We start from the raw sequence: 12,638 nt of genomic DNA, 5'->3' as shown, positions 1-12,638 counted from the left end.
ATCATTGGGTATCTGCCTAATTCTGCTCTACATTCATTTGTTGGTGTTTTTCTGTGTACATGTAAGATGTATCTGCAGAATTCTGCATTTAGAGATTCTGTTGGGTGTTTCTCCCAGCGGGTATAGCTATGATGACTGAGTGGACCCCATACTTCACTACCCTACAGCGCAATGGGCTGGATCACACTATCAAATATTTTAAGACAGATTTTAATTGGAATTTGTAAATTATAAAATGTTTTCCTAATTTCATTTAGTAAGTAAGTAAGTAAGACTTTATTTATATAGCACATTTCATACAAGAATTGTAGCTCAAGGTGCTTTACATAAAATCAATAAAAACAGTAATACAAGTGATAAACAATTCAAACTAAAATAAAAATCCCAATAAGATCTCTGTTCAAGAGAGAAAACAACTTTAAACATGCATCTTAAAAGTAACACATACATTTGGTTCACCCCTGGTCTGTATATATAAAACCATACACTCTGTTAACAGATCCTTTCCCCAGGTCAAGAGTATGGGCCGTATTCTCTGTTAACAGATCCTTTGCCTCAGATCAAGAATACAGATTGTTTTACATATTTGTTTAATACTTCACGTGACCAGAGTTTTTGTACGCTATAAGAGTTCGCCAACTCTGACCTAGACAAATTAAAAATAGCAAGTCAAATAATGACCCAAATTTACTAAACCAAGATTCTACAATAAAATAACTAATTGCATTTAGGGCTCTTCAAGCTTTTTCTTTTAGTGCCACTAGTCACTGCCATGTTGAAACTCCTGTTATGGTTAAACCAAGGTAGTTATAACTCATAGTATGTTCAATTACATGATTATTTATAATATACTGGTATTTGTCTTCCTGGCATCTTGGGCGTTTTTGAAATATTATGACATTAGTTTTCTTTATATTTACTGCAAGGGCCCAGTTTTGACAGTACTGTTCAACAATGTCCAGCTGTTGTTGTAAGTCCTTTTTTGGTGGGAAACAGTAAGACAAGGTCGTCAGCATAAACGAGACTTCACCTCTCTGTCTAGGAGGGAGAGGCCATGAGCAGTACATTGATCTAGCTTCAACAGCAAGTTCCTTTATATATATATTAAATAAAGTTGGACTTTAATTACACCCCTGACGAACATCCCTTCCCTGAGTGAAGAAATCAGTTTGTTTATCTCCAGGGCTCCAATAAAACAAGCAAATATTTTAAATGTTTTAGTTTGGTGTACATGCTTGTTAATTAGACTGTGAAGGGTATATACATGATCGGGGGTGCGATGTTTCAGGACAAAGCCAATTTGATTTCTGCTCAAGATGGTGTGTTCATCAAGGAAATCTAGTATTTTTTTATTTAGTATACTACAGAACAGTTTACCTAGATAACTGCTGGACAACCTAGACAACCTAGACATCTCTCTCTTTCTGTTGCTGTATTTCTCTCTACAGACATTATATCTCTCTTTCTCTCAATGTGCCTGTCGTTTGTACGTTAAGAGTATGCTCAAGTGATGCAAATACTACAATGTTTATCGAAGAAATTGACCAATCGGCTCAACCAGGCAAATGAATTCAATTTCGAACAATGGGAGTCACCAATCTGTTTGGGAGGATAAGTTATCAAGACTGTTCGTAGCTCTAGGGCCTGCTGTGGTCGTTTTCTTATCACACACTCAACTGCCCTTCTGTGGAACACCTGCCTGCCTCCTTATCTCTGGTGTAGATTGTAGATTCTCTATGTATTCTCTGCATACATGAAGTGTCTCCAAGCCTGTGATTTGGGCCTTACCTTGGGTTCTGCTACTGCATTTGTGCATTTAATACCTTGATTAGATACATGATTGTTCATCAAGCACAGCAGTTTGCCCAGAAGTCAGTCTGCAATGTATTGATGGATACATGGGCTCTAAGGCACAGGTAAGGTATTTGTCTCTGTTTGTGGTTGTGCTTGTCCAAAGATTAGGACCTGCCATACCAGTTTGCTGGCCGGAGGCAGTCTCAGAGAGGAGGAGGAAACCCGATGTGTAATACTGCAGAGGTTCCCTCGAGGTGCAACATTGTCTAGGCGTTCTGACGTTCTGTCTGTGCACGGGGTCATGAATGAGAAGGACAGGGAATCTGCACATGCAGACACTTCTGGAATGTATAGACAACACATTTTGTGCTCAGTTTGCAGAACCCAGACAGTAATGTGTATGTGAAACCATTTTCCGTATGTTGGCTGGAAATAACTGTACAGTGAACTCTTGACAACTCCTTCTCTCTCTTTTTTTCTCTCTGTCTCCCTCCACTCTCCCCTTCCTTTTCCCTTCTTCTCTCCCTCCCTCCCTCCCTCCCTCTCCCGCAGTGTCTATGGCTTCTATAAGGGCATCCTCCCACCAATCCTGGCTGAGACTCCTAAGAGGGCAGTTAAGGTGAGGACTGGGACCTGCTGGATCTCCTACTGCGTCACATAACTTCTGCCCAGCTCCCCCCCCCCCCGGGCCATCAAGCATCCTCTCACACCCTCCGCCGTGTCGCTGCTCCTGTTCTGCGTGTTTGCCCTGGGGGATTGTCAATGTTGATCAGCGGGGATTTACAGCAGCCGCCACACACATGCACACGCACCCTTTCTCCCCTTACCTCACCAGTCTTCACTTCAGATATATGCCAGGTTTACCAGCGGGGATCTGGGGGGTGGAGGGGGATGGGGGCAGTGGGGCTCGGGGGGAAGGGCTGAGGGCAGCTGGTGGTGAGGAGGGTGAGGGGTGAGGGCAGCTGAAAATAAAATAAACCAGCTATGTGTGTTCTAACAGTGATACTTGCTGTCTGATGGGTCCCCAGTCACAGCATTTAGAATGCTTCGCAGGGATCAGTCAGTTAATGTACATCCTGTTCAGATCTTCAGTTGTATGTAGGCTAGTGTTTGTGTATGCAAGAGGGTTAGGTTTGTGTGCATAAATTTGTGCCTGCACATTTTCTGTGGGTGCGTGTGGGTTTGCAACTGCATTTCATGTGTGTTTGAGCGCAGTGTGTGTAGGTGTACGTGTGTCTGTACCGCGTGTGTGTACATGCGTGTATGTTTGTGTGTATTTGTGTACGTGTGTGTGTTAGAGTGTGTGTGCAGGTGTGTCAGGGTGTCTAGGTGTGTGTTAGTGTGTCTAGGTGTGTGTTTGTGTATGCAGGTGTGTGTCTGTGTATGCAGGTGTGTGTCCGTGTGAGTCACTACTTCCTGGTGGTGACAGCTCATTCCTCCTGATCTGTTCCCCTCTTCAGTTCTTCACCTTCGAGCAATACAAGAAGCTGCTGACATTCACCCCTTTGTCTCCGGGCGTGGTGAGTCTGTCACACACACTCACACCTGAGCACACTCCATCCTGACAACGTCACGACAAGCCCTTCCATCCACGTGCAATCCGAGTCCACAAAAACTCTGAAAACAATGGCTGATGACACGCAGAACCAGGAAGTGGCTGTGGGGTTGCCCCTCAGACACATGCGGCCGGGCTGACAGGGACATGACTGAGGGCCTTGTCGTCAGCGCGTAGCCCACGGAGACGCCCTGGGGGCCCCAGCTTTGTTGACAGCTCGGTGTCAGGCGTGATGGATGACCTACCTGGGTTTTCTGAGTCACGTCCACGAGGGCTTGGCCACAAGCCCACAGTGTTGGGTTGTTATAGACAGGAGGAGCAGGAGGAGTTCCCCTGCTCCATCCATCATGTTTTCCTGTCTGTCACTTTCCTCCTCCTCCTCTCTACACGCCTCCTCCTTCATCTACCGCTCCTGTTCCTTCTTCTCTCGTCCTCCTGGTTATCTCGTTCTCCTCCTGGTTATCTCGTCCTCCTAATGGTTATCTCATCCTCCTCCTGGTTATCTCGTCCTAATGGTTATCTCATCCTCCTCCTGGTTATCTCGTCCTCCTAATGGTTATCTCATCCTCCTCCTGGTTATCTCATTCTCCTCCTGGTTGTCTCGTCCTAATGGTTAACTCATCCTCCTCCTGGTTATCTCATCCTCCTAATGGTTATCTCATCCTCCTCCTGGTTATCTTGTTCTCCTCCTGGTTATCTCGTCCTCCTAATGGTTATCTCATCCTCCTCCTGGTTATCTCGTTCTCCTCCTGGTTATCTCGTCCTCCTAATGGTTATCTCGTCCTCCTGGTTATCTCGTCCTCCTAATGGTTATCTCGTCCTCCTAATGGTTATCTCGTCCTAATGGTTATCTCGTTCCGCTAACCCTCCCTCATGTTGCTCTCTCCTCTTTGTTCCTTCCTTCTACTTCTCACACTCCTCCTCTTTGTCCACTAGCCACATCATTCTCGGGTCATAGATTCAAAGCGTCAGATTGTTAGTATCGATGAATTAGACACAGACACACACACGTACACTCACACACACCTGAGCAGACATGCAGTAATCGAGAAAACAATGTGAATCAACACCACAACAGGTGAAGCATTCAAACTTTGCAAAACATTGTTTTCACCGCCAATACTTTTGGCCATAACGGTACACACCTCAGAGCTTTCTGTTCTCCTCGTACAGGTGATGTTTGTATAACAATGGCTGTCAGAGTGAGATGGATGGTTCTGTAGGTGAGAGGAGCAGCCAGGGAGAACAGTTTCACAACCACCATCTCCCTTTAGGCTCTGTTCACTGTCACAGTCTGTGGTTCTGTCCACGCATTCACCTCAGCATCTCACTAACTCACGTCCACGCATTCACCTCAGCATCTCACTTACTCACGTCAACGCATTCACCTCAACCTCTCACTAACTCACATCCACCCTCTCATCCACCACCTCACCACTCCTGGCCAATTACGACTGTAAAAAGCCCGTGCGCGTCAGTTCATTTGCAATGTCTTTTGTCCAGGGCTGGAATGAAAACAATGGACCAATTCATTGTAGCCACTGGTGCTATCATTTGTGGTATTCACCTCTTTCCTTCTTCTTTAACCTCCCCCTATTTCTCTCTTTCTCTCTCCCTTACCTATTTTCTACCTCTCTCCATCGCTTCTTCACCCGCTCCACCCCTCTCCCCATCCCTCCCTCCCCCCAGGCCCTGTCAGTAGCAGGTCTGGGGTCGGGCCTGACTGAGGCTGTGGTGGTCAACCCGTTTGAGGTGGTGAAAGTCAGCCTGCAAGCCAACAGGGACTCTTTCAAAGTGGTGAGGAACCATCAACTCAATCTAACCTGCTTTTCTTTGTTTTTAAATGTCACATCGGACATTTTCTTTGTTAGGTGACGCATTTCTCCAAAACAGCATACAAATAGTGTTTTTGAAATAATTTTTAACACATTTGGTCATTTAGCAGACACTCTTATCCAGAGCAACTTACAGTAATTAAACTGACATTCCCCCCGAGGCAAGTACGGTGAAGTGCCTTGCGCAAGGACACATCGTCATTTTGATGGGCAGGGAATCGAACCGGCAACCTTCTGATTAATAGCCTGATTCCCTAACCGCTCAGCCATTAAAACAAGTGTTTTAACAGTAATTCATTGTGATTCACTATAATAACAATGTTAATTCATTGTAAAAATAAATAATAACTCATTCATTTAGCAAACGCATTTATCCATAGAGAATGAATGAATAGAAATGTATGGGTGAGATTTGAATCTCTGCAGTCAAATGCTCTACCACTAAGCTCTACCAATCCCTGTATATGATGTTTTAATGGGAAGATCTTGTGATCTTTCCCTGTGTAGCAACCCTCCACCTTTGCCCAAGCGAGACACATCATCAACTCTGGAGGCCTGGGTCTGCGAGGTCTGAACAAGGGCCTGACCTCCACTCTGGGCCGGCATGGAGTCTTCAACATGATCTACTTTGGCTTCTATTTCAATGTCAAGGATGCTATTCCTGCCAGCTCGGTAAGATCTCGTTCAATCTGTCTGCTTCAAGTGTCTCTCTCTTGTTCTGGTGTATCTCCGTCTCTCTCTGTCTGTCTGTCTCTCTGTCTCTCTGTCTCTCTGTCTGTCTGTCTTTATCTCTGTTTCTCTGTCTGTTTCTGTCTGTCTGTCTCTCTGTCTGTCTCTCTGTCTGTAGCTCTGTATCTCTGTCTGTCTGTATGTCTCTCTGTATCTTTGTCTCTCTGTCTGTCTCTCTGTCTGTCTCTCCGTCTCTCCATCTCTCTCCGCCCCTGGTATGTACAGCACCTAGATGGATCAGGGCAGGCACCATGCGGGGATGCCTGGCCTTCCTTAACAAGGCGTCGTCCATTCCCAAGATGACCTGAAGGACCACAGCGCTGGGAAGAGAAACGTTTGAGGAGTGTGTGAGAGCAGCTCTCTAAAACTTCCCCTGTTCTCTCCACATCCCCTGCGGTTCACATTACACATCCGGCAGGGCCCGAATCCCAAACAAAAGTTAATTTTGTTTAACGGGAACGCTAGCATACTAACGCTGCACAACCGGGGCATTAGATCCACTCCAATAGGCTAATTGGAAGCAGACAGCGGTACTAGTTCAGGAGCACGTTGGAGTGGAAGCACAGCTAGTTCAAACCTAACCCCTCCTCTGTCCTGTTGGAGCATGTGCTGGCGTTTATGGAAGTAGTCATCATACAGAGCCTAGAATAGAATAGCACAGTATAGCATAGCATGGGATAGCATAGCATAGCATAGTATAGAATAGTAATAGTATAGTATATCATTTAATTTCACAGAACAGAACAGGAATAGACAGAAGTGTTGAGGAAGAGGAACCTCTGGTTATTGTTTGGCGTCGAGCCAGAGTGGAGCTTGTTCTGTCGTGTGGGAGGGCGGATGTGCTCTCCACACATGAGAGCAGGGTGGAAAGCAGGATGAAGTCACCTGGTACAGTCCCCGGCTAGCTAGCTGATACCACCCCTCCACCTTCCCTCGCCTTTTGTCTGCAACATGAGAAATGAGCTCTCAAGTCAAACGTGTCTGTAGTCAAATCCACTGTTTCACTCTCCGGCTCTTTCTTTTCTCCATTTGAATACACTAAAGTGAGCAGATGACACTGGACCATGGGGACTGACGAGCTGTTTGCTTTAGGCTGTCAGGAAGTTGGTTGCTTGGTAACTTAGGACCAGTAGCAAGGGGGGTGGGGGGGAGGGGTTGCCCTAACACCACATACGTCTTATTAAAAAAAAGAAAGCGGCGAAAAAATAAGGGATTAGCTGTTGATTTACCACTTAGGGTGTCCTGCCACTCCAGCCAGGTCCGGAGCAACTAGGCCACTGTCATTTGTAAAAATATCTTGGCCAATTAGCTGTCAGAGCTTTCTGAGTCTGGGCTTCTCTGGTACAGTAATACCACTGTGCCGAGTCACAGCCCAATTACCCAAATTGTCCCCATATGCCTCCACAGTCTGCCTGTATGAACCCTCTTTAGAAATCCTCTCTTCCCAGGCTCGCCCAATCAGAGAGCTGCACCGCAGCCAGGAAGCACTAATCTGCCCCCCGCTACCATAAAATGATCAGGGCTTTCATGCCAGCTTTGCAATCATATGCACAAGCCCCCGTGCACTCTTTCTCTCACACATGCACACACTCACGTGTGCTCGCTCTCTCTTTCTCTTCCTCTCCCTCCCTTTCCCCCACTGCCTCTCTCTCTATCTGTTCCTTTCCCTCCCTCTCTCTCTGTGTTTTTTTTTGACAAGTCAACCATTTGACTCTTACTCGTTTCGATCCAACTCTTTCTCCTTATCAGGTTGTAATTTTCTGGTCATTTTCACATCCAAAAACTAGGATTTTATGTTCTTATACAGTTGGATATTATCTTCTGCCAGACTGTTTCTTGTAAAACATTATACTGATGTATGAGAGATGTGCAACAGATGCAGCTGTGCTTCATATGCCTTTGTCTCCACTCTGAGGAGCTGTGCTCCTTGTGCCTATCTCTCTCCGCTCATCGTTGATGTCTCTCTCTCTGTTGGTGTCTCTCTCTTTCTGTTGATGTCTCTCTCTCTGTTGATATATCTCTCTCTCTGTGGATAGTTCTCTGTTGACGTTTCTCTCTCTGCTGATGTCTCTATGTTGATGTCTCTTTCTTTCTACTTTCCCCTCACACCTGCCAGGACCCGGGTCTGGAGTTCCTGAGGAAGTTTGCCATTGGCCTGCTGTCTGGAACCATCTCCTCCTGTGTGAACATTCCCTTTGACGTGGCCAAGAGCCGCATCCAGGGGCCGCAGCCAATCCCAGGAGAGATCAAGTATCGCACTTGCTTCCAGACCATGGGTCTGGTATACCGGGAGGAAGGGTAAGGAGGTCTGGGGCTGGGTGTGGAGGTCTAGGGCTGTGTGTGGAGGTCAGGGGCTGGGTGTGGGGGGCTGGGGCTGGGTGTGGAAGTCTGGGGCTAGGTGTGGAGGTCTGGGGCTGGGTGTGGAGGTCTGGGGCTGTGTGTGGAGGTCAGGGGCTGGGTGTGGGGGTCTGGGGCTGGGTGTGGAAGTCTGGGGCTGGGTGTGGAGGGCTGAGGCTGGGTGTGGAGGTCTGGGGCTGGGTGTGGAGGTCTGAGGCTGGGTGTGGAAGTCTGGGGCTAGGTGTGGAGGTCTGGGGCTGGGTGTGGAGGTCTGGGGCTGTGTGTGGAGGTCAGGGGCTGGGTGTGGGGGTCTGGGGCTGGGTGTGGAAGTCTGGGGCTGGGTGTGGAGGGCTGAGGCTGGGTGTGGAGGTCTGGGGCTGGGTGTGGAGGTCTGAGGCTGGGTGTGGAGGTCTGGGGCTAGGTGTGGAGGTCTGGGGCTCTGTGTGGAGGTCAGGGGCTGGGTGTGGGGGTCTGGGGCTGGGTGTGGAGATCTGGGGCTGGGTGTGGAGGCCTGGTTTACAGGGCACAAGATTAAGGAGTCAGAGACCAACATCAGGGACAGGCTCAGTTTTACACATAGGTTTTGAAACAATTATACATGTAGCAGTTAAGAATGTCTAGCTGTGCGGTTGAACTGTGTATATCCGGGCATGTCTGTAGAGTGATAGTTCTCTCAGGATGACTAGTCTCACTCAAGACTTGGTCCGTGGACAGATCCTGCGTTTTCACAACGGTGGCTGCCCTTGATTTGCTCCAGTCCCCATGTTCGCTGGGCAGCACCAAGGAGATGGTAGTCGTTAGTGGCCCCGGGACCTGGGGGGGGGGGGGGTCGTTGGGAGTGGCACCAACTGAAGGCCCCTCTTTCCAGGGCCGCTGAGAGGGGGTGCCCCCTGCGCCACATCCAGTCCCCTTCCCTAACACAACACAGTCCCAGCTAATTAGTGGTCCCTATGGGAGACGTCGTTAAGCTCGTCCTAACGAGGCACACGGCGCTAGGCGGGTCAATCTAATCAGACAGAGGGCCAGGGAGGAAGTGGGTCGAGCCTTATTAACGCCATCAGTGGCGGGGGCACGGGTTGGGACGGAGGGGGGGGTGGGGGGGATACGGCCCGGCCAGCCAGCGGTCACCTTGAACGCATTAGCAGGGCAGGTACACCTCCAACACTGGTCATTAGACCTCTCTGGACCTTACCTGGAGAGACAGGCAGACAGGCGCCTTCACAGGGCCCTCGTCAGCACCGCTTCTACGGGCATGCCGGCATTTTTAGCATACGTGGTATCTAATTATCAGGAAGTATTGGAAGTATAGCTGTTTTAATGGGGTTTTCTTTCTCCTTTTTCTAGGTACTTCGCCTTGTACAAAGGATTGGTTCCCAAGATCATGAGACTTGGACCAGGTGACATTTTCTGTGTTCTTGTGTTTCTGCTGGCCCTGGTTGCTGTGAGAATGAAAGGCTTGTCTTTGGTCGTTTGGGCAGCCACATTCACTGTGCTCTCTCTCTCTCTTTCTCGCTCCTTGTCTGCGTCTTTCTCTTCCTCCATCTCTCGCTGTGTCTCTTTCTTTGTCTTTCCTTTCCCTCCTTTTCTCCCTCTCTTCCTGTTTCTCACACTCCCTGCCTTTCCACCTCCTTCCATCTCTCTCCTTTTCTTCCTTCCCTCCCTCCCTCGCTCTCTCCCTCTCTCCATCCATCTCTCCCTTCCTCGATCTCTCCCGCCCTACTTCTCTTTGTCTTTCCCTTCCTCCCCCTCTCTCCCTCCTTCTCTCCCTTCTTCCTCTCTCTCTCTCCCTCCCTCTCTCTGTCTCTCCATGTAGGTGGAGCTGTGATGTTGCTGGTTTATGAGTACATGTCTAAATGGCTGCAGACGAACTGGTGAAGTGAAGATGCCACAGACAGCCCACCCGCTGCCTTAAACTGAGATCTAGGACCTGTAACTCAGCTCGTCCGCCACGCACACACACACACACACTCACAGACACGCATACAAGCACACAAAAACACACTCGTACACAAACCCGCACACCACACACGCAAACACGTTCACACACAAACATGCACATCCACACACACACACACTTATGACACAGCATCATTACACTGTCTACCATACCATTTATCATACTCCGTTAAGAGATATGATGTTTATCTCACCTTTCATATCCCAGGCAGTATTACAGCCCTCTGCTGAACTGGACTGACTATACTGCCTTCCCTGTCCTACACCCTAGCGAGCTCAACACACGCCATCCTACATCAAACGCACGTCATCCTACATCAAACATCCTACATTCTGCATCAAACATCCTCCATTCTGCATCAAACATCCTCCATCCTGCATCAAACATCCTCTATCCTGCATCAAACATCCTCCATTCTGCATCAAACATCCTCCATTCTGCATCAAACATCCTCCATCCTGCATCAAACATCCTCCATTCTGCATCAAACATCCTCCATCCTGCATCAAACATCCTCTATCCTGCATCAAACATCCTCCATTCTGCATCAAACATCCTCCATTCTGCATCAAACATCCTCCATTCTGCATCAAACATCCTCCATCCTGCATCAAACATCCTCTATCCTGCATCAAACATCCTCCATTCTGCATCAAACATCCTCCATTCTGCATCAAACATCCTGCATCAAACATCCTCCATCCTGCCCAAGTAAACCTTCACATTGCACTGCAGCTCCATTTAATGTCTACAACACGCGATCACAAACCATAACCGCAGACACAGTCCCACACACACACCACTCACGCATCTGCACGCGCTGAGACAAATGTGTGCACGCACGCACCACACGCACACACCACACACACACACGCACACACGCACACACCACACACGGGTACCTGAGCACACGGCCACAAACACAGACACTACGTGCTGTCACTTCGACGCTGTTCGACGAACGACAGTGAAGAACAGTAGGATGTCCCTTCCTGCTTCCCGTACTGTGTTCCTGAAGCCGGTGCCAGACTGGAGCAAGCAGAGAGAAACTCTTCCTGGAACATTCGGAACATTTCTTGAAGCTTTAAGATCGTGAGACATTCACGCCAGTGTTTTATTACAGTTCATGATACCTAAACAATTCCACATCCTGTTAATCGCATTAGGCTGTGGGTCTGGTGAAATTGTGTCTGTCCTTAGGAGAACGCTTGAAATGGTTTGATTGTGAGACCTGTATGTGCCTTCGAACCGTTCTGTACTGATTTCACAAATTAATTAAAAGCACATTTCAGTGTTTGTGGTTAAGTGTATTTGTACAATGTGTGTGTGTAAGTACATGTCTACAATGTGTTTGTGTGTGTGTGTTCTTGAGAGCCAGACTCTCTGGGCCGCCGGAGGCTGGATTAGCGACTCAACTTATTTTAGCAAAGGCTACAACAACAATCCCAACATATTCAAATGTATAAACTACGATGTTTCCCTTTCCCTCTGTCACATACAAACATGCATTCGAGGACTCACTCGCAAACACACACACACACACACACCTGTAGCTAAACCTCAAGGGATGCTCCCTACAGGACATCATTACCCGTCTCTACCTCTCTCTCACCTCTCACTCGCTCCCTTTCTCTCCCACATGTCCCTCTTTTCTCTCTCTTCCCCTCTCCTCCTCTTTCTTTCTCTCCGACCATCTCTCCCTCTCTCAGCACCTGGCAGTGAGTGGCAGGTGAAGTTGCATCAAGTTTCCATTTGACAGGCGTGATGAGTGTGTGAGTTGGGCGGGCTTGTGGCTGGCCTGGGAGCCAGTGGTGATGATGGACGAACAACTGAAGCCTGAAGATGGATGGAACGGTAAACGCTTCACCCGTCCGCGTCCTAATGGAGTGTTGAATGCCTGTGTGTGTAATGGAGTGTTGAATGCCTGTGTGTGTGTGTGTGTGTTTTTGTTGGGGCGGGGGGGGGGGTTATTTCGTAGCACGTGCTACATTGTTCCTTTGCCCCCCCCCCCTTTCTCACCCCTTTCCTGAACCTGAACCTCTGTAGTCAGAAACGGACTCAGCCCCCCCTCATGTTCTCACCTCACTCCCACTCTTCAGTCCTCGCCCTCACTTGACAGAACACACATTTACTCCATTTCCCTTTAGACAGGCACTGCAATCATACATAAACTGCCTTTTTCCTATAGCAATCCCATATATGGTGTCTGCACAGCAGATCAGTGTATGTGATTATGTGTGTATGTTTGTATTAAAGCCTCAAAGCCCATTAATTAGTGTTCCGTCAAGGCCTGATTAAACGCATAAGGCACACCCTTCACAGACACAGACAAGAACAGAACCGCCCCAGAACATTCCCTGAGAGACCTGGCGCACTTATGGTTTTTACTCACCTGTGTGTTAAATAACGTTGTTATTTTAAAACATTTAGA

The 12,638-nt window shown here is 48.1% G+C and overlaps 1 protein-coding gene across 2 annotated transcripts in view; it reads left to right on the top strand.

Annotated features, from left to right (window-relative positions):
• slc25a21 (solute carrier family 25 member 21) overlaps window positions 1–12,638 on the top strand; it is a 128,341-nt gene that overhangs the window by 55,280 nt on the left and 60,423 nt on the right. Inside the window, exons 5-11 of one of the 2 annotated variants that reach the window (XR_010877399.1) lie at window positions 2,347–2,413; window positions 3,255–3,314; window positions 5,039–5,146; window positions 5,692–5,856; window positions 8,030–8,211; window positions 9,595–9,647; window positions 10,064–11,038. Coding sequence is in view for 1 of the 2 variants with exons in the window: in XM_067243002.1 (XP_067099103.1) it covers window positions 2,347–2,413; window positions 3,255–3,314; window positions 5,039–5,146; window positions 5,692–5,856; window positions 8,030–8,211; window positions 9,595–9,647; window positions 10,064–10,125 (697 nt within the window). In the remaining variant the exon portion in view is untranslated. Of the gene's footprint in view, window positions 1–2,346; window positions 2,414–3,254; window positions 3,315–5,038; window positions 5,147–5,691; window positions 5,857–8,029; window positions 8,212–9,594; window positions 9,648–10,063; window positions 11,502–12,638 lie in introns of those variants that run through there. The other variant, XM_067243002.1, reaches the window with a different exon arrangement.

The sequence above is a fragment of the Osmerus mordax genome, chromosome 9 (genome assembly GCF_038355195.1).
Source record: "Osmerus mordax isolate fOsmMor3 chromosome 9, fOsmMor3.pri, whole genome shotgun sequence".
NCBI classification, from domain to species: Eukaryota; Metazoa; Chordata; class Actinopteri; order Osmeriformes; family Osmeridae; genus Osmerus; species Osmerus mordax.
The sequence above is the reverse complement of the archived record's forward strand: the minus strand, read 5'-3'. Positions and strand labels throughout refer to the sequence as shown.